Source organism: Aricia agestis, chromosome 2 (genome assembly GCF_905147365.1).
Source record: "Aricia agestis chromosome 2, ilAriAges1.1, whole genome shotgun sequence".
In the NCBI taxonomy this organism is placed as follows: domain Eukaryota; kingdom Metazoa; phylum Arthropoda; class Insecta; order Lepidoptera; family Lycaenidae; genus Aricia; species Aricia agestis.
In genome coordinates this window covers 4,738,433-4,759,820 of record NC_056407.1, presented here as the reverse complement: position 1 = coordinate 4,759,820, position 21,388 = coordinate 4,738,433, and the positions used below count along the sequence as shown (strand labels likewise).

At 37.0% G+C, this 21,388-nt stretch overlaps 1 protein-coding gene across 3 annotated transcripts in view; it reads left to right on the top strand.

The window, feature by feature from the left end:
- The window catches only part of LOC121740010, a 43,927-nt gene extending 22,963 nt beyond the window's left edge, over nucleotides 1-20,964 (top strand). Inside the window, exons 3-9 of one of the 3 annotated variants that reach the window (XM_042132679.1) lie at nucleotides 2,213-3,648; nucleotides 7,121-8,571; nucleotides 8,764-8,860; nucleotides 9,799-9,956; nucleotides 10,646-10,785; nucleotides 11,084-11,171; nucleotides 19,314-20,964. In XM_042132679.1, the coding sequence (XP_041988613.1) occupies nucleotides 2,213-3,648; nucleotides 7,121-8,571; nucleotides 8,764-8,860; nucleotides 9,799-9,956; nucleotides 10,646-10,785; nucleotides 11,084-11,171; nucleotides 19,314-19,385 (3,442 nt within the window). In that variant the 3' untranslated portion in view covers nucleotides 19,386-20,964. Of the gene's footprint in view, nucleotides 1-2,212; nucleotides 3,649-6,329; nucleotides 6,373-7,120; nucleotides 8,572-8,763; nucleotides 8,861-9,798; nucleotides 9,957-10,645; nucleotides 10,786-11,083; nucleotides 11,172-19,313 lie in introns of those variants that run through there. The other 2 variants (XM_042132681.1, XM_042132682.1) reach the window with 2 other exon arrangements.
- Nucleotides 20,965-21,388: the final 424 nt, after the last annotated feature.

Sequence of the window (21,388 nt, the reverse complement as noted above, 5' to 3'; positions counted from 1 at the left end):
CCGTTCAATCAAACAGCTAGCCCTTTGACTGAACAACGCCATTCAATCACACGTCTAGCTTTTATATTGAATATTTTAGTCGCTCAAAACGTTCAACACTACAGCTGATTCAAAAGCCGCCGTCTAATTGAAGTAGTTCAGCGCGCACCGCTGCGGCGCTAGGTGCGTTTTATTTACAATATGGCGTCAACTAGCAGGTGTTTGTTGGTGTTTGTGGTTGTTTTTCGGAAAGAAAGTAGTTAATAAAAGTTACAAGTATTATTAAAGAGACAAAAATTGTGGAGGCACATACGAGTGAATTAAAATTTCAACAAATATTCGAGGAGAAATTACGGGATTATGAAATGGATGGACGCAGCCTCCCCCGAAAGGGGGGTTCGGGGCACAGCCCCCCGTCAAAACAAAAACAAACACAATCCAGAAAGTCCAAAAGTTGGTTAGGTTAGGATATAACTTAGACCATAACACAGAGGGAGCCGAGCGAGCGCAGCGAGCGTGCTGCGGCAGCAGCCGGCGACCGCCGTCAAATAAAAGGGGGGGTTGGGGGGCGCAGCCCCCCGCCAAAACAAAAACAAACCAGTTGGCTAAGCGTCGTCTAGCTGTAGTGTTGAACGTTGTAGTCAACAAGTCGGGTAAACGACGTATAGCCGTGTGATTGAATGGCGTTGTTTAGTCAAAGGGCTAGCAGTTTGATTGAACGGCTATTTAAACCAGTCGGCTGCGACACATACATTTTAATTTGCGTCGTATGGGCGTTGTTCGTGCATGTGGTTATAATTGGTTCAGTTTTACAAAGATAATTAATATCAAGAACGATTGTATACAATCTTTTAATGGATAGAAAACGTTGTGAGAGTTGTTGTGGCTGATTTGTCTCCGTTACCTCAGAGTTTGACTATTATCCTTGATAATAAACAGGTATAAGAGACAGCAAGACTTACAAATTGAAATCAATTTCCGATTCAAACAAGTTAAGCCTGATATCTTCCGTTTGATTTTCCCAGATGTTTCTATAGAAAATTAGAATAAAAATACAATTATTAATCTATAAACGTCTCCTCGTACAGCATAAATTGGCAATTCTTGCATAATAGCGTGGGTTGCTCATGTGAATATTGACACTGTTTTGGAGAACTGAGAATAGAGGTCGACTTACTTCATCGAGTCTTTCGCCTTGCCGTGAACTTAAATTAGCAATTAGCATGTTTCTAACTCATTTCATACCTTTCCTACTTGTTTCTCGAGTACAGTGCAGTGGTGAAACATTGTTTAGCCACGTATTATGCTTTAAATGTATGCATAATGATTAATGATTCATGCATTACTTTTTTCTATATTCTTGAATCTTGATATCCGATAGATAGTCAACTAAATGTGAAATGTGACAAATCATAAACTCTTTTAGATTAGCCAGGATGGTACATAATATGGGTCATTTAAATCGTTTATTACTTACCTACGTTATACCAGGTTATACGTATGAGGTTGTAATTTGTATACTTACCGATAAAATGACTGCTCTATAAAAGTAGTTATGTGGGTGTGAATGTCCTTTTATTTTATGTAACGGGTCCAAAAATTTGCTAATGGTGGCACCTATTCAAATCACGACACCTACCTGTGAATATTGAGCATTCCAAAATACGAACGGCATGCAGTATGTATATTCGTTGCCGTTCATAAAGCCTTATTTTAGCTTAATTTAAAGCAAATTACAAATCAGCAATCTTTATTTCGGTCCGTTTATAGGTTTTCGGATATAATAATTGTAATTTTAATATGCATATTGCATATCTTATCTAAGACCTATAGGTATATATATATATATACCTTGCACTTCTAGGCTTAATATTGTTAAGTGTTTGTGTGTTTTTCTTTCTTTTCACGTTTGCTATGTGTAAGTATTTTTGTGTTTTGCGTTTTTTGCTTTCATGCTTTGGTGTATAACATTTTATTTGATTTTACTACTAACCGTTAATACTTCCTTATCAGTTTTGAATAATGTATTAGTAGTAATTGAAATGAAATGTTCAATTGAAATCTTGAAAACCCCCAAGAGGCATTAAATCAATTTATGAAGAATAAATCAATTTATGAAGAATAAAATATTAATTTCAATTAATAGATTATGTTGCTGGGCATATTTTATTTGTTTTGCTGAGTAAAAAAAAAATATACTATAATATAATAAATATACATATTTTCATTACAGTGACCTGCCCGATGACGAAGACAAGAAATCGCCGGTTCTTCTTCTCGGCGTGAACAAAATATCGGACTCTCCGTTTGTACGTCGAAGACCAACAGATCCTAACACTTCTGGTTCAATAAGATTCTTCCGGCCGCCAAAATCCAAATATACACGAGGGTTAAATGGAGACGAAAGATTGGAAAAGATAAGACAAGATCTCCTCGTTCATAAAAGTAAACCTGACAGATACATTCCAAATACTAAGCATGAAGTTACAGTAGAGCAGGAAAGTAGAAATTGTATAAAATTAAGCTGTGTTAAGAATTGTATCTGCGACAGAAATAATTCCTCATCGAATAGAGGTTCGTTCTCTTTTCATAGACCAGAAAATCGTCAGTCCTCTCTTTGTCCTTCAGAACCGTATGGAAAATCTGATAAAGACTATTCAGAAAATGAAATAGAATTCAAATACACAGAGCGCATTCCAGATGTACAACCTTCGAGCAGCAAGCAACATTCGTACAACGTAACACCAAAGTCAACCGACAGAAAACATTTTTTACTAACGAATCTCAATGAAAGGTTTCGTAAAACGCTGAGCTTAGATTCGAGAAAAATTGAAACTAATCGTGACGTAAGTTTGCCACAGAACTCAAGGCCGAAATCGTTAGTTAACACGAGTAACATCTGCGTTCAACCGTTCAAACCCTCAGACTCATTCGTGCGCCAAAATTTTGAAAAAGCTAACCCTCCAAAAAAGAAACGAAAGTCATTTTTCTCCTTAGATACATTCTTTGATAAAAAGTCTGACACATCTTCTATAGATGACTACTGTTCCTCAAAATATAAACGCTTCGAGCTCGAAAGTGATGATTCACCGCTTTTTAGGCGTGAGTATTCTAGAGAAAAAACTCCTGATCTTTTAAACTTGCCTGTTATCATCGACTCGGTCCGTAAGAAACAATCGGACACCAAAAGGCAGTTAGAAAAATTAGAAAACCATTACTACAAAAGTTTAAGTAAGACGCGAACAGTTATAGACGCAATACCGGCCGATGCCACCGACGTACAAGGACCTAGCGGACATTCCAATCATTTATTTGTTTATGACGATGATGTCGAATACATCGAACCGATAAGAAGCAACTTTACTAGCCAGAGTACTTTGATTCTAGACAAAAACAACCAAAACGATGATTTTAAGCCACCATCCATTTTGACTATCAATACAGATGATACTGATATAAAACTACCTAGTTCCACTGTTTCTCCTAAATCCAATGAGGTAAAAAACTTTGATAATGATTTGGATAGTATCGGTGCATTTGAAATAGAAGTAAAAGAGGCTGACTTATTGAAAGATTGCTCAAAGAAATTAATAGTAAAAGTGATGGATAAGTCAGTAGATTCGATTGGAAGTTGTTCGTTAGACGTCGACGCGAGCACGGACTTTTCAGGTAATATAGTGGATGTGTGTCATGTGTGTTTTCAAAGTTCATCCATTTACAAGCCATAATATTAATTCATTTTATAAATAAGATGAAAATAAACCAAAAACAATATCAAGTCTTCATCTGCTTCTCTCGACTCAACAGCCAATGAGCCAGTGAGAGCCTACAAAAACATTATTTTTCAGTAAAGCATATCAAATTGTTAGGTACCTGAGAATAGTTGGTATTGTCAATTGTGAGCCAATAAAAATACTAATTCTCATTTCTTTTGTACAAGCATTTTACTCTGATGGATGGGCTTTAGCATGATTCATAAGATCTCTCCAAAAATATTATTTATGATACATATTTTGTTTTCACTATTATCTTTATCTCTCTCCAATCTCTTTATCCAATTTTTGTGTAGACATAGTTTATATTTAATTACTTACTAAAATATTCATTTATTTCATTGCTTTCATTTTCAATAAACTTTATTCAAATATTATTTTTCTTTTATTGTATTCTGTCCTTTTAAATGTCGTGTGATGCTTGCGAATTTAATTAAGTAAATAATATGTACTTAAGTACTTTATTTATGTTTTATCGTATTTGTGTATTCTACATTTTGGTTTCCCCTAGTTTTAGCAGCTTTATTATTATTTTCCTCAGTGTTTATACTACCCAGAACAATCGTTACTTCTTGTAATTTATATTTTGATCTTTATTATGAGTCTTGTTTAATTTTTGGTCGATAATGTTTAATATTATATTAGTGTAGATTGTAGAAGATTATAAAACAATTCTTTTTAAAATATAATAAATTCATAGTTCTAACTTCTGGTAAGTTATAAGTTATAACTTCGTAGTTAACAGGGTACACCCATTATTATTAGATGTCTTAGATACTGTATTCGGCGAAACATGTCGGTAGCGGTCATTGACTCCCTGTCAAAACTTGTCATTTTCTATATACGAAGCCGCGGTTGACAACATCTGACACTTCACTGTCAATCGCGGTTTACAGTGCTGCCAAAGTGATAATGCGCATAGAAATTTTCGTCATTCGTCACGTCGAGCGTCGGAAGACGATGCCACAAAACCTTTTATTGCGCATGTCCAAATCATGTCATGCCATGGCAACGCCAACTGTTTACGACTTGACCGTAAAAATAATATAAGCTACTTGTTGGTGGCGTTGCCATGTGCAATAAAAGGTTTTGTGGCGCATGCGCCAAAAATAGAGACAATTGACGGACCGGCGACAGCCACCGAGTACCAACTATAATATTATGATATTTACTTGTATTTCTTTCGAAAAAGGTGCAAAATGCAAAAACATTGTTTGGGGCTCTTACGTTTCATAGATTTGGGTGTTTCCGTGATTACGAAAATTGCCGAAGGTTTTCATACGCATTATTAATTTGGGAGCTGTATATATAGAAAATGAAAAGTTTTTGACAGGGAGTCAATGACCGCTATCGCCATGTTTCGCCGAGTACTGTACAATGTGATGACTGATGAAGTGATGAATGATGATGATAATGGTATTTTATACGGTCAGCCCTTTGATAATAAATTGCATACAATGCAAATTGGCAATTTTATATAGCAAACAAAAGACTGCTTCCACACATGACCATATTGATAAATCGGCCTTCGCATCTTAATAATATGCAATACGATTCTGCCTACGCAAATAATAACAATATTATGTTCAAGCTGGTCATTGCAGTCAAAATAATCGTCGGTTGCAGGCGTATTTCTTTTATTTATTTAATTAAAACTACAGACTGGTTCGCCTGTTAAGAAAGAAAGTATTTTATTAAAAATCTTATGTACTCGTTCTTACGACGAAAAAACTACTTTTAAAATCTCGTTGACGATATGCCTTTTGCGTGAAACTTGACGTTGAGTACGGTACAAAAAAAAAAAAGTTTGACGTTTAACGTTTTGAGTTTGACATTTGTGAATTTGTGAAATTGTAAAAGAATTTTCGTTCAAGATTTTTCCAAATATTTGCCAAGAAAGTTGAAAATCAGTACAAAGTGTGATAAAGTAAGTGATTGTTGCTTCAAGAATAATATAATTTGTGATATAATTTGTGATTGTGAACTTACATAAAGTTAAATAACTTGTAGTTATTCAACACAATAAAGTAGTCGTCGCTATATAATGCCACTTTTAAAACATGTTTTAACGTATTATTTTACTGCTTTCTTATGATTTTAGTATTCGATTACAATTTTTCTTTTATATTTTGCATGATGTGGGTACAACCAATCTAATTAATTTCGAAGAATCGCGTGTATTCATCATTAAAAATCTTATGACGTCTTCGATTCATGTTTATAAAATCTGTACTTCGATGGTATCGTACAAATATATTTTCTGACTCATTGCAGCACGACAAACGAAAGAGGTCGAGGTTAGCTTAAGTTTGATTTGTTCAGAATGTTGTACCAATATTCATGAAATAGACCTTTGTAAGTAGGTACCTACTTTAATCATAAGTTAAAAATGCCCAAGTATTTATTTCAATAAAATTAATTTCATATACTTTAATCAAAATTTTATACTGAACCTTATTGAGAAATAATTGGATAGCATAATTACTATGATGAAATTATTACAACTCAATATCTTGATAAAGGTTATCAGTTAGATAATGTGTAGTTTTCACACAGACTGTGCAATGGTTTGCATAGGTAAAAAGTTTTATAATGTGTGATTATTTTCTAATATTCCTAGGTAAGTCTGTTGACTTAATTCATGAAGCCCTAAGCGGCCGCATCCGGCCGCGATAACAATAGTTAAGCTATTGTGTCTCGTTATTCCACGATCAATGGGTTAATATGTAATACTCTCTGTGGGTAGGAATGTGCTATAAAGAAATAAACATTGAATATCATATTATTTTACATATTTTCTCAATGGTAATGTAATGTCATAACTATTAAGTATATTATTATTTGTATGTGGCTGATTTATAATTTGTTGAAACTCGAAACTAGACTATTTCTTAATAGCAAAGAATATGGGTACACCATAATTATTTGAAATACGAGTATGCCATATCATGTCACTATAAATTATTGTTTTTATATCAGCTAACACTAATACTAGATGACCAATGAACTTTGTTTCACGTAACCCCTAAATTTTCTCACTATTCCCTTCACCTCACTCGCTTCACCTTCCCTGGACTTCCACAAATATTTCAAGACTTAAGTCTTCAAACGTGTATTAGCCAAACACGGTTCAGCCATTCTCCAGTTTTACAAAATTTAAAATAAATTTTTACAGATTCTTTAGTTTTTGTTCACTATCCCTTGCATAGAAAACAAGCCAAACTGTAATATTTATTGAACAATTATAAAACTTCAATAATTTATATATATTATAGTTTCAAAATACTTAATACAAATTTAAATATTTTGTATTAAAATTATATTTTTTAAGTATCCCTTCTTATGTTTTTTGTTTTTTCTTTTTTCAGATACAACATCTGGGAGTCTGAATCTCCTAACCCCGTCATCAACGACTAGTAGAATAAGGGACTTCACTTCTCGCATTCAAGAAAGAGCATACTCCAACAACCAAACCAGCTTTGCACAGATCCCCGTGACACCGTCTAAAACTCCAGATAATCCCACGCCAACTCCAAATAAATCACATAATCTACTAAAACCTCCACCCAAAATCCATATCGATTCTTCAAGCCACAGATCAAGAAGTCATCAGAAAAAACGTGACGAATTACCACACAAAAAACCTAGTTATCTTAACTTGGCCTGTTCCGTTAACGGATACTCAAATTTAACAACGTATGACTCAAAATTGCGACAAGACATCAACAAAAGTCGAGAAGCATCTCCAATAAGGCCGATCACACACACATACCAGTACAGAAGCGAAAATAATTCCCTACTAGTTCCGATTCCCGTAAGTGCTAACAAGCTGTTGGTACCAACATTTGGCCCTCATGATACGCGCACCAATTTGACACAAAAAGCGCCTTCCAAGGCGCACACAGATCCGCACCTCGCGTCTCCGATAAATGCCTTTATGGCAGCTGAAAATAAACAGCTGAAAGACGAGTTTCTCGGCAGTATGACGACCACCAGTAGGCCTTACATTTCCAACGAAAGTAAAAACTTCGCTACGTCGATGCTTCACCAAAAAGATGAAGTGGACCATGTCAAGGAGACTACTTTCAAGTCTAGCTACTCCGAAACCAATTTCCGTCAATCTGTAACTACTACCAAGGAAACGAAATTCACCTCTGAATCGTATACAATTTCTTCGAATGGCGTTTCGAAACGAGTAGAAATTACGAAAGAAAATGGAGAGAAACTGACGAGTCCAATGAAAAGCTTCATCCAGCAACGAGTTGAGCGTCTCTACGGGCCGGGAGCACTCGCCCAAGGGTTCTTCAACCAAAAGAGGCATAAACTAAAGAGTGGTGGCGAGGACGACGACCCCAAAGTTTTAACTGAAAAGTCCCTCAACTGTCCCAATGAACGGATACTGTCCCCACGCAAGTCAACGGATAGTTTTGACAGCGAAAACGTGTACACTAGTCCCAAAGAAGAAGACCAAGTATTGCCAGTATTGAGGCATCTCAGGCCCGAATTCCGAGCGCAGCTGCCGGTACTCTCGCCGAGGAAGAGTTTGAAATCGGACCTATCACCTCAAAAATCAGAAGAAGACATTCCGAAGCCTGCCAAGACTGATTCAGTAGAAAATGAGACTAGTGAAGTGACAAATGGTGTTTCTGTGATAAATTTAGACGATTCCATTAAATCTGTGAATGGTGTAAATGGGCTTGAGATAGTGAATGGGGAGGGAGTGAAGGACGCTTATTACTTTATAGACTTGGAAAAAAAAGAGACTGAAAGATTGATTGCATTGGCCGTTGGTGCTGAAAAGGAGTTGGAAAGCTTACAGGTAAAATTTAACACTTAGATTATAAAGTTGCAAATTCATATAATATTTTATAGCAATATACACTGTATAGTATATTAAACATAGGAAACGGTTTATTTTTGTTTTGCATACTTATTAAAAATTTATTAAAATCATGTAGTAATAATAAAGTCATTAAACACTCAATGATGAAAATATTATATTATATTACAGGATAAGGAAAATGTGAGCGAAGAAGTTCTTGGCCTGTTAAGATCGGCCGCTGGTAAAGCAAGACTCCTGGCAACACAGAAGATGCAACAATTTGAAGGTAACTATATATTGTTGTCATCTTTAAGCCTCCATTTCACCGCGGCGCACGCTGTGCACGGCCGCGCGCACGCGTGGACGTGCACGGATTTATTTCTTTGACTATGTGGGTCAACATTTCCACTGCAGCACAAACACGTTACTTACGACTATGTACACGCTTCCGTGTATCCCGTGCATACACGTCAGTTAACAAGAGCTGGTACGATCAACAAATTTAAACATTGCGCTTGTGTAGTGTATGTGAATAAGCGCGTGGCGTGACGTCGTACTGCATACGCATCATAAAAAGTCTGCCCGTCTCTCTCGCACGCGGTCTATCTTATGAGCGTAAAGGGGACAGTTATTGTTTTTCTTATGCTACTGTTTATAAATACAGCGTGATGTTACAAGTCGGTAACGTGTGATCGGCGCGCGGCCAGGGTTCGGAACCGTACGATAATTATCGTACACATACGATAATTTTGTGCGTATGTACGATGTACGATAGCATATTATATTTTTAAACGTACTGTATAGTGAAAATGCATAAGTGAGCACTGTGAACGTGCCAGCTTTAGTTAACTGATCTATAGCATGCGTAGCGTGGCCAGCGTGAGAGCGCCAGAGCTACGTGTGCACCATATTCGAGCAAGCTACGTGAGTCAATTCGTGCGTAGCGTGTCCGTGGGTTGCAGTTGACACGGTCACGTATATTTTCTTACAAAGCGAAGCTTGACGCACGTGCGTAGTCTCTCCGTGCGCCGCGGTGGAATGGAGCCCAATGCATGGATACTTATTTAGTTACAGTCATTTGTGTAATTATTATTATTATTATTATTGCACTGAAAGAATGTTAACAACATAATAAATAATAATAATAAACCAAGATTTTTATGTATAACGGCTTCTTTAGGGGGCACTGAATATTGAATAATAACACTAACACTCTGATGTCAGGTCTGTGCTACAACAACATAAACGAGCGCGGCGACGAGCAGTTTCCCACCACGGTGGAGGACCTGCAGGGCTTCTGGGACATGGTGTGCCTCCAGGTGCGGAATGTCGACGCCCTGTACCAGCATATAGCCGCGCTCAAGGCCAATGATTGGCAGGAGGTATGTATACCACTATTGTCTAAGGGCCTGTTTCACCACTTCCTGATGAGTGCTGGATAGGCTATTCACAACTTTTTTTGACAGATTCACCATACTCTATCTGTCAGGTTAAGTGGTGAAATAGGCCCTAGGAGTTGTAATAGTAGGATGTAGATAAGTTCCCAGAGAAGTTGATTCCTAGGCAAATGGAGGACATAAGTAATTTGATGGCGTTAAGTCAAACCCATCCAAGCTATATATAGCTTACTTAAATTGACATAAGCTGAGCAAAGGCGGTGGGTCTGTCAACTGCCTAGGAATCAATTTCCTTGGGTATACATATTATACAAGTATTATAAATAACTCCAACACCGGTTTCGGTGATGGTGGCTGGCATTGAAACCAGACCAGGTACGCAGGAGTAATTTTTATAGTGCCTAAGTGTATGCGCAGTACACAAGAGCACTCTCTATTCCTTTACTCTCATAACCCAGTGGGACAGACGGCCGACACGACTGGCGAGAGATCAGGCACAGGGCTGACTTTTTACATGCTCATCCAACACATTTATCGTCTTACTGGTCGGACAATCAGGTGATCAGCCTGCATTGTCCTAACTAAATTTGGAAATAACATGTTTCCAACGCGGTAATCGTACCCACTTTATGATTATAGACCATTTATTTAATGTAATTTACGTACAATTTCAGGTAGCGCCAGTAGTATCGAAGCAGGTGGCTGCGTCGCCGGCGCGCGCCCGCACTCGCACGCCGCAAGTCAAGAACGAGAAGGCGCGACTCGCGGCCGAGAAACGCGAGGCCGAAAGAAAAGCTATGCTCGAGCAACGCAGGTATTGTCACTGTTCTGTACTAAGTTTTCATGTTCTCCTATAATCGATAGTCATTAAAATCAGTATTGTGAAGACAGCTTTAAGTGATAAGAAATATAAATTCATATTATAAACTCAACATAGATCATCATTTCAGCATGGTCCTTCTGTAAATGACCATGCTGAATGATTTTTTGTGCAATCTCATAAAATAGAAGTGCCCTTGGTTTAGCCCGAGCTGAAGATTATTATTATCTGACAATATATGCATGAGTTTTCAACAATTAAATAATAATTATTTGTTATCACTAATTTACAGGAGGGCCGCTCGTGAGCGCCAGCTAGCCGCCCGCGCCGCGCCCGCTGCTGGCCCGGCAGGTGATGACGATAAGCTCGTGGACGGACAGGTAAAGTACACAAGAATCACGTACTAATATTATTAATAGTGTTTAAACAGGACGAGCTAAGCGAGCCCTAGTACCATCGAGGAAGTTGATTCCTATGCAATGGGCATTGTCCAAAAAAAAATCACATGTACTTTTTATATTTTTTTTTCGTTAAAATAGGGTATTTTAAGAATATAAATTAAATAATTTTGAAATTCATTGGCTAGTTTTTTCTCAATAAATTTTTAAAGTTTTGCTTTGACGTCATCACCGGCCGCCAATTGACCTCTGCATATGTTTTAAATTTCCTTTCAATCTTATTTATAATGGCTGGTTCGTCAAATGCAAGTTCTCATTATGTGAAAGCTGATACGAGGAGCTTACCAAAAGTTCGAAACGTAATGTTGGTCGAATTTATTGCTAATTTAACGCCATTGAAGGTCAAACAAAGGTTAAACGTATTTGTTCAAAAATATAAGTAACTAATGGGTATTTTTTTCGTTTATATACAGAAAAACAATCACTGACCTTATTCCTCGAAATGTTTTTGTAATGAGCAAAATTAAAAAAAAATGGACAATCCCCATTGACAGACCAACGTTATTTGGTCGAATAATATGTCAATTCAATGTTCTTCTTCTTCTTCTTTTGGCGTAAGCCTCCCCATTTAGGAGTTGCCAGCGTCAGAGTTGAGGCGAAAAATGTGAACAGTTATAACTTATAACGAAAACTGATTGGCATGCAGTGGGCACGGGTGATGACTTCATGCGACCATGCAAATACAAGATATAATAATAGTGAAACAGAAAAAACCAGAACAAGCAAATATGTACAGCAAAATATTGTTTCTTAGCCTTTAAAGATACACAGAGTACATAAACATAAATACAATATAAATATACCTATTAAATATAAAAGGAAGAGAATTCATAATATTACAACTAGAGCCTAATGTGATTGTGAGCAATGAACGAGCATAAGATGTCTATAAATGGAGAATATACTAACGATAAAATAGATTTAAGATTAGTGGGACGAGGAATAGACGAGGAAGATAATCGTACAATGAAAGGTTGTTTTCGCAAGCAAAAAATATATGGTCTGGAGAGCCTTCCAAGCCACATTCACACAATGAGCTATCCCTCACCCTTATTTTAGCTAGAAATACCAGGTTACACGAGTGACCCAGACGTAGCCGACAGATAGTAGAGCAAACAGGCTTATTAGCTTTCAAATATTTAAAAAACCATTTAAATAGTAACTCCCTAATTTTAAAAATTAAAGGGAATTTAAATTTACTTCTAAAGGGGTTTGACAAAATCGCTTCCAGGGAACTTTTACAATCGGACATTATAATTGCCTTATTTAGTTTGTGCGATTCCACAAAGGAAATCGCTTCAAAAATTGCTAGAGATTCTGCATTAAAAACCGAAGAAAATGAAGGCAATTTATTATTAAGGACAACATTAAATTTTGGAATCCAAACGGCACTACCTACACAAGAAGTATCGGATAATTTGGAAGCGTCCGTAAAAATCAACATCCAATCTTTAAATTTATCACTTATTACAGAATTAAATTGATTATTAGAAACAGGGGAACCTTTCACTATGGGTAAATTTAAAATACTATTGGAAGAAAATACACGGGAGGAAAAAGAAGCTTCAAATAGCAGATTAATTGAAAATTGGGCCACAGGACATAGAAGAGACACTATCTTTTGATAGCTCTTCACAACACAAGCTAAATTTTTATGCCTCCAATAACTGCTGGTTGAAAATTGTGAAAGAGAAAACAGCTTATTAATAAGAGGGTGACGAGACCACTGGTATACCTTAAATATAAACCTGTCCGACAAATACTGTCGGCGTAGGGACAAAGGAGGCTCCGCACATTCCACTTGAAGCACATTAATAGGGGAAGACTTCATTGCACCTATGACTACCCGTAAACATTTTGCCTGCAGCTTTATCACACATTTTTAAACTAGATTTGCTACATGGCTCCAATAAAAAGGACGCATAATCCAAGTGGCTACGAATTAAAGCATTGTACATTAACTTTTGGACGTATGGGTGAGAACCCCACCAAACTCCTGATAATAATCGAAGGATATTTAAATTTCTTTCCGCCTTTTTTAAACAATTATTAATGTGGCTTGTACCAGACAATTTCGAATCCAAATCAAGGCCTAAATATTTAACAGAATCCCTAACTGGAAAAACTTGGTTACTGTAAACTACAGAAATATCCGGGGGCTCCAATAAAAAGGACGCATAATCCAAGTGGCTACGAATTAAAGCATTGTACATTAACTTTTGGACGTATGGGTGAGAACCCCACCAAACTCCTGATAATAATCGAAGGATATTTAAATTTCTTTCCGCCTTTTTTAAACAATTATTAATGTGGCTTGTACCAGACAATTTCGAATCCAAATCAAGGCCTAAATATTTAACAGAATCCCTAACTGGAAAAACTTGGTTACTGTAAACTACAGAAATATCCGGGATATACTTAGCTCTCGAGAAAACAACGACAGAGCTTTTTTCTATGGAAATTGAGAGACCATGATTCTCCAGCCAGTCGCTTAAGTAGGACACTGCAGAATTTAGTCGATTACAACCTAGAATAATATCCTTACAGATAATATATAGAGCCAAATCATCAGCATACTGGAGAATATTACAGAAGCAGCTTACAGAGCTTTCAAGGTCACAGGTATAGAAGTAGGCTAAGGACAGAACCTTGAGGAAGACCTTTCCAAACATACCTTGGAGGGACGGATATATTCTTATATTGCACATTAACAGTCCTAGACGATAGATAGTTACAAATATAATTAACAATTTTTCTTGATACACCTAATCTGAGTAATTTATGTCTAAGAACGGGGAGGAGAACATTATCATTAGCTGACTGTATGTCTAGAAATACACCCACCACTGCCTCATTTTTAGAAAATGCCAAACGGACATCGGTCACAAAAGTTGCCAGACAGTCTGTAGTACTTAAGTTTTTCCGAAAGCCAACAAGGGTAAAAATATGGAAGAATATTTTTACCCTCCACAAACCATTCCAATCTATTTTTAATGAGATGCTCCAAAATTTTCGAAAGGGTGCAGGACAAGGCAATAGGACGGTATGTATGGTACGATGGGATACCGTCAGGTTTACCGGGTTTCAGAATTGGGATAATAACTTTTTTTTTTATGAAATAAGGGGGCAAACGAGCAAACGGGTCACCTGATGGAAAGCAACTTCCGTCGCCCATGGACACTCGCAGCATCAGCAGAGCTGCAGGTGCGTTGCCGGCCTTTTAAGGGGGAATAGGGTAATAGGGGAGGGTAGGGATGGGAAGGGAAGGGAATAGGGGAGAGTAGGGAAGGGAATAGGGTAGGGGATTGGGCCTCCGGTAAACTCACTCGGCGAAACACAGCGCAAGCGCTGTTTCACGCCGGTTTTCTGTGAGAACGTGGTATTTCTCCGATCGAGCCGGCCCATTCGTGCCGAAGCATGGCTCTCCCACGTATGCACTTATGCACATAACTTGAGTCTTCCACTCTTGTGAAGGAATACCTGTCTGAAATATTACATTGAGCGCCTCGAAGAATTTTTTGCGTTGTAGTTCCGCTTTTAACAATAAATGAGTACGGTATCCCATCAACACCGGGGGTAGAGTCCCTCAGGGCTTCCAATACCAACTGAAATTTCTCCCATGAAAATGGACCATCTAGGTCACTAGTGACAGTACCAGAATTTTCATATACCATTAATTCCTCCTGTAGAGGGGCTGAAGGAGGAGCCAACCTTTCTGCAAAGGTATCAATCCAACACGAAGGGTCACTATTAGAATCCCGGATCTCACAAGAAAATGACCCTCGATATCTTTTTATTTTTTGCCATACCAGAGAAGGGTGAGATTGGGGGGATAAACTTTCACAAAAAAGTTGCCACCCACGTCTTTTTTTCTTAGAGAAAAGTCTCTTAGCCTGAGCAGCAATTTTTTTATACGTAAGAAAGTTTGACATAGTCATTGATAATGAGTAGGCTCATTCTGCCTCCTTTCTTTTTTTACAAATCTCTGTACACTCCGCATCCCACCAAGGAGGAGACGGCATTCTAAATGGACCAAGCTTTTTGACGGGGAAAGATTTTTCAGCGCTTCGTAATAAAGCCAACTTAATGGACGGGTAAACATCATAAATGTTATCCGTTGTAATCTGAGGAATAGATTGAAACTCCTCATCCGTTGCAACAGAATACAGATCCCAATCAGCATTTGCCAGGTTAAATTTCTGTCTTGGGGGATGTTAACGGAACAAGGTCCACTGGAGTTTTGAAAATATATAACAATTGGAAAATGATCACTTCCATAAGAGTTAGGAAGAATAGACCAAGAGCACTGCAAAGAAAGATCAGAAGAAACAAAATATATAACAAAATATGACAAATCGACAGCGCTATTAGGATTCTGTGATGGTGCAACCCTTCGAGTTGGGGAGCCATCATTAATAATGACATAGTTACGGTCATCAATAAAATCTAATAAAGAACTAGACAGGTTATCATTGAAATGGGAACCCCACACCATGTTGTGAATATTAAAATCTCCCAAAAATACAACAGGAGGTGGTAAAGGGGATAAAAATAGGGGTTAGTAAAGAAGCGTTAGGATTCGGAATATATACAGAAACATATGTGACATCCATGACTCGAACAGTAACAATATTTATCCCATCACTATGGGGAGGTAATGGAATGAGCGAATATTTACAAGTATTACGAACTAAAATAGCTGATCCAGCCTTTGCATCACTTCGATCGTCCCGGAAACATGAAAAACCTGGAATTCTAAAACGAACGCCAGGACATGTTTCCTGAACAGCCATGACTCAAAATTTCGAAGTAGAGTCCTAATCTCCTGGTTTTTGTTTTTCAAACTACGACAGTTCCACTGGATGATTTTGAGTGCCATTTTGAGGTATGAAAGATGAAAGCTTAGATAAATGATTTAGGATATTGTCCGGTAAGCCGTCACTAAACCGAGAAACAAAATTGATGATAAACGCAAACATAAACTCGATCATATTGTCATTGGGTGACAATTGTGTAGGGACAACACCTTCAGTGGAGACTTGGGATGCCTGTCCCTGATTAGGAAAAGCACTTCCATTATGTGAGGAAAAATTTGGGCTTCTTATTAAATCCTGATGAGCGAGATGGTCATAGCCTGGAGCCGCTGGAGGAGGAGTACGGCGAGGAGAAAGAACGGTTTTGCGATATGAGCGCAGAACCGTAGACGCTTGGGAACTCAGATCGGCGTGATGCAAAGGTAGCGAGGGGGGCGAAGACTGATAAGTTTTCGAGGCATCAGCGAAAGAACGACTTACCTTGGGGAGCCTTGCAGAAGCCTCCATGTAAGAAATGCTTTCCTGAGACATTAACAATTTTATGGATTTTTGCCTAGAATATGGTGGTGGGGACCAAAACAAAAAATACAAGATACAGACAGAGCACTGAACAAGTTTCACCTTCATGAGTTCCAGAGCACTTAAAACATCTGGGCTGGGATCTACACAACGCCTTTACATGCCTGAATCTACAACATTTGTTGCATTGAATAGTTGGTAAACTATAAATTTGAACCGGCAGCGAATTGTAAAAACAAAATACTCGATTAGGCAGTTTTTGCCCAGAAAAAGTTAACACAACTGATTGCGTGGGAATCCAAGTCGGAGAATTATTGACAACTGATTTCCGGCTCAATCTTCGTGCCCTCACAACCTTACCAAAACCATTAGGGACTTCTATATTTTCCACTAATTCCTCCATGGCCCACTCGACGGGGACATCGCGGACTATCCCCATGCGAAATACGTTGTATGCAGGAATCGTTGCAGAGTACCCATTTTCTTGTAAAATAGGGTTAATAACAAAAGAGTTCGCACTTTCAAAATCTTCAAACTCTATTGCAACCTTATTCCGTCCTAATCTTTTAATGCCATCTGTCACAATTTTTTTGATATTATTTTTAAACAGAAATTGTCCGAAATTTATAGGTTTTAAAACCACCCCAGAAGCATTATTCGGTTCATTCCTTGAAACCTGGACAATAAATGGGCCAACATCGCCTTCAGAATATTTTTATCAGCCAAAAAGTCTGGATGGTTGTATATAAGCTGTATCGAAGGATTTACCAATGTATTTCTTTTGGAGTTAATTGGAATACTGTCCACATTTGGTCTTTTTCTAACAATAGACGCGTCCGAACTCGTGCTGGGCATATCCAATGATAAGATATCCCCACCACCAGGATCCGGCGGATCAACATCCATAATTGACTAACTATTAAATAAAATACACTAAACTAAATACTATCCTATGTATATTAAGCTAAAAAAAACCGGCCAAGTGCGAGTCGGACTCGCGCACCGAGGGTTCCGTACAAACCTGCAAGGTTTACAAAGTTCGTTCATTACGACAATCGAGTCATAACTATGGTATTTTTATTGCAAAATGAAATTCATAACATTACAATGGGGAAAGATGGAGGAGCATAAATTTAAGACAAAGATCTCTTTATCGTTTAAGTAATAAAAAGTAATAAGTTTATATTTATTAAAAAATATATATTTTGTAATGTAACTAAAAATTTAAGGTTTTCGGAATTTTTCCTTTATGTGTGCTATAAAACGTTGCTTCATGCCAAATTTCAAGATTCTAGGTCGACTGGAAGTACCCTTTAGGTTTTGATTCCCTTGCGAGTACTTGCGAGTTTCAAAATATGCAGCTTAAATTGCTGTTTCTTTTGATTGCGTTGACATAGAAGTTTGATTTTGTTACAGCTTAAATGTATTATAGACCTGAGTATTTGGTATGAATTTCAATTTAATACCTCTACGCGTTTATGAGGAAATGGGTAGTAAGTTTAAAATTATTAAAAAAATATATATTATGTGATGTAACTAAAAATTTATGGTTTTCGTAATTTTTCCTTTATCTATGCTATAAGACGTTGCTTCGTACCAAATTTCAAGATTCTGAGTTCACGGGAAGCACCCTGTAGGTTTTGATTCCCTTGCAAGTGTCGAAAATTTGCGGCATAAACGGCTGTATCTTTTGATTGCGTTGGCTTAGAAGTTTGATTTTTTCACAGCTTCAAGGGACAGTAGACCTGAGTAATTGATATAAATTTCAGCTTCATACCTCCACGCGTTCCTGAGAAAAAGGGTCTTGACAGACGGACGGACGGACAGACGGACAACAAAGTGATCCTATAAGGGTTCCGTTTTTTCCTTTTGAGGTACGGAACCCTAATTAATAATAACTAACTAAAGAAGGGAAAGAAACAACTAAACCAGAATAAATACAATGTAACCTCAAAACCTTGTATCATACATTCGAGAACGCAGCTTGAAGTCCCAATTCAATGTTAATTGTGATCTGTGATCTGTCAGCTGGGTTTGACGTAACGCAACAAAACTACTTAGGTTTGCATAGGAATCAACTTCTCTGATAGCACATAATATATCCCACAACCAATTTTAGACGTGGGAGAGCCATGCTTCGACACGAATGGGCCGGCTCGACCAGATAAATACCACGTTCTCACAGAAAACCGGCGTGAAACAGCGCTTGCGCTGTGTTTCGCCGAGTGAGTGAGTTTACCGGAGGCCCAATCCCCTAACCCCTACCCTATTCCCTTCCCTTCCCTTCCCTACCCTCCCGTATTACCCTATTCCCCTTAAAAGGCCGGCAACGCACTTGCAGCTCTTCTGATGCTGCGAGTGTCCATGGGCGACGGAAGTTGCTTTCCATCAGGTGACCCGTTTGCTCGTTTGCCCCCTTATTTCATTAAAAAAAAAAAAAAAAACCTGAGCACTTGTGTGGTACACTTTACGGAAAAGCCATCACACCTATTGATTTCAAGTGCTTTAACACAGTCAAGGTTTGGTTACTAATTAAATATTAAAAAACTGTCTTAAATATTATTACCACACAGAAAAACGACGCGAGCCCTCACAAAGCTTGAACCGTTCATAATTTTATTTATTTATTTAAACACTTCATGCAAATATTTACATGGGCGGGCATATATAAAATATTTACATATAATTTCTATCAGGAAAAGTTGTTAATAAAATCCTTTTCTTTTTTCAGGAGGTAGAAATCTTCGTTGGCAAAAGTGCAAAACCCGCAGCTTTGTCACAGGAGAGCAGCGCTCGAAGCTGATTTGTGTTGAAGCTGACATCTTAAGTTATTGTTCACGCAAGCAATGTTATTACTAAATTATTGTATGCTGTGTGACTGTATGCATTATTTTTTAATTATTCTCTACATTTATTTATTAACTTTTTTATAGTGTCTATATGATGAATTAGGATTGTGAATTAATTTTTAAATATTTTTATTATTTTGCATTATTTTATTTATACACTTTACTATGTGATTAAATCATTACGATGCATACAGTTTCACATTTAAAATTCCTAATAACTTTGTCACATTTCCTATTTGTGATTACAAAATATTATATCGCCACAACATGATGTTACATAAAACAAATAGAATTTAAACCTAACGTGGCTATTGGTATTATTTAGCATTTATTTATTGTTAAATTATCTAGTAGAGTATAAATATTTCTTGTGATGGTAAAACTTGGAAATGCAATAACTTTTTTGGTTTTTCATAAAGTTTCGAGAATCTCTAGAACTTTTCGATCAATGCGCTGCTTGTTATTTTTACAGTAAATACATAGCAAATAGCAATAGACAAACTGTACTCGGCCTTAGAAACAGCCTATAACTCACTGAACGCCAACGAATAAGTCTAGAATAGTATAGCACTTATGTCTAATATGCACATTATTATATTAGCGATTATCGTGGCCACTTTTTATCATAGTTCGTGAACTCGATAAAATTATTTATATCATTATCTTTCCGATGCAATTAAATTCGACGGAACTTTGCAAAGGGAGGCAGAGAACTATAATAGTTGGTGTTTGCATTTTCCATGGTAACTGCTAATTTAATTTTAAAATTATCTGTATAGAAGTTAACCAATAAACTAATTTTAAGTGCTTAAAAATGACAACAGTTGATCTCTAACTTTACGATATAAAAAATCTTTAGCAATCAAGTTCTTATTTATTGATAAATAATCGTTGGTCATGGTCACTGGTTTCACAAATAATTCAAACGAAATATGTAGTAATAGGTTTTCAGAAGAAACTAATTACTTATCAGGCAGGTGATATGCCTAAATTTTGAATGTATAATGAACAATTTGGTCTAATGAATTAATCGACTGCAATATTCATGTTTAAATTATATTATTTGATATTCGTTATTTTATTACTATCCTATTTTCAATAATAATGTGAATTTTCAACCCATGTTAATCTGTTAACTGGTGTGTAAAACCCACGTCAAACCTTGTGCTGTGTTTTGTAAGGCTGTTTACACACACGCCGCGGCGGCGCTGCTGCATACATTTCTATGGGCCCTTTTCACACGACGCTGCCGCGGCGCCGTGTGTAAACACGCTAAGACCAGTCGAGGTTTGCTAATAAATATCAAGTGAAGTGATTCACAGACAAACATGTTGTGAGCTTTATATCTGACTGAAAACGAACAGGGATTTTATTATGGTTATGAAGTTACAATGTTTTATATATTGCTCATGTTTTATCAATTCAATGAAATCAAATTGCTGTATAATATTATAACTTACTCAAAATATAGATTTAGTTTACAGTAATGTTTAAAGCTGATAATGAATTTGAATAAATTATTGTTTACTTGGATTTATTCTTTTATTTATGTTGTCGGCATGTATAGAGCAACAATCTCGAGCTGTCAAACGAAACCAAAATTGGTTTCATCTGTGTGTAAAAATATGTGTACGCATACACCAATATATACTAGTATTCTGTGGTATACACTTACGCAAGCATGATTGAACATGATTGCTATGAGATTAAATTGTCAACGTGCGGCAGGTGCCGACTGGACGTCAAAAAAAGAGTGCTGCTGTCATGCATCACACGTCTCTTTTTACCACGCAGTGTTACTGATAATGACATCTCTCTTGCTCAGGCCTTTGTTTCTCTATTCCGCTAGGTATATTAACTTTATGGCATGTACAGACAACATTTCATGAGAAAAGAACTTCTTTTCTTTTTCTATCTATATCCACTGTCATGTTTTGTATTGCTTGTTTTGAAGTTT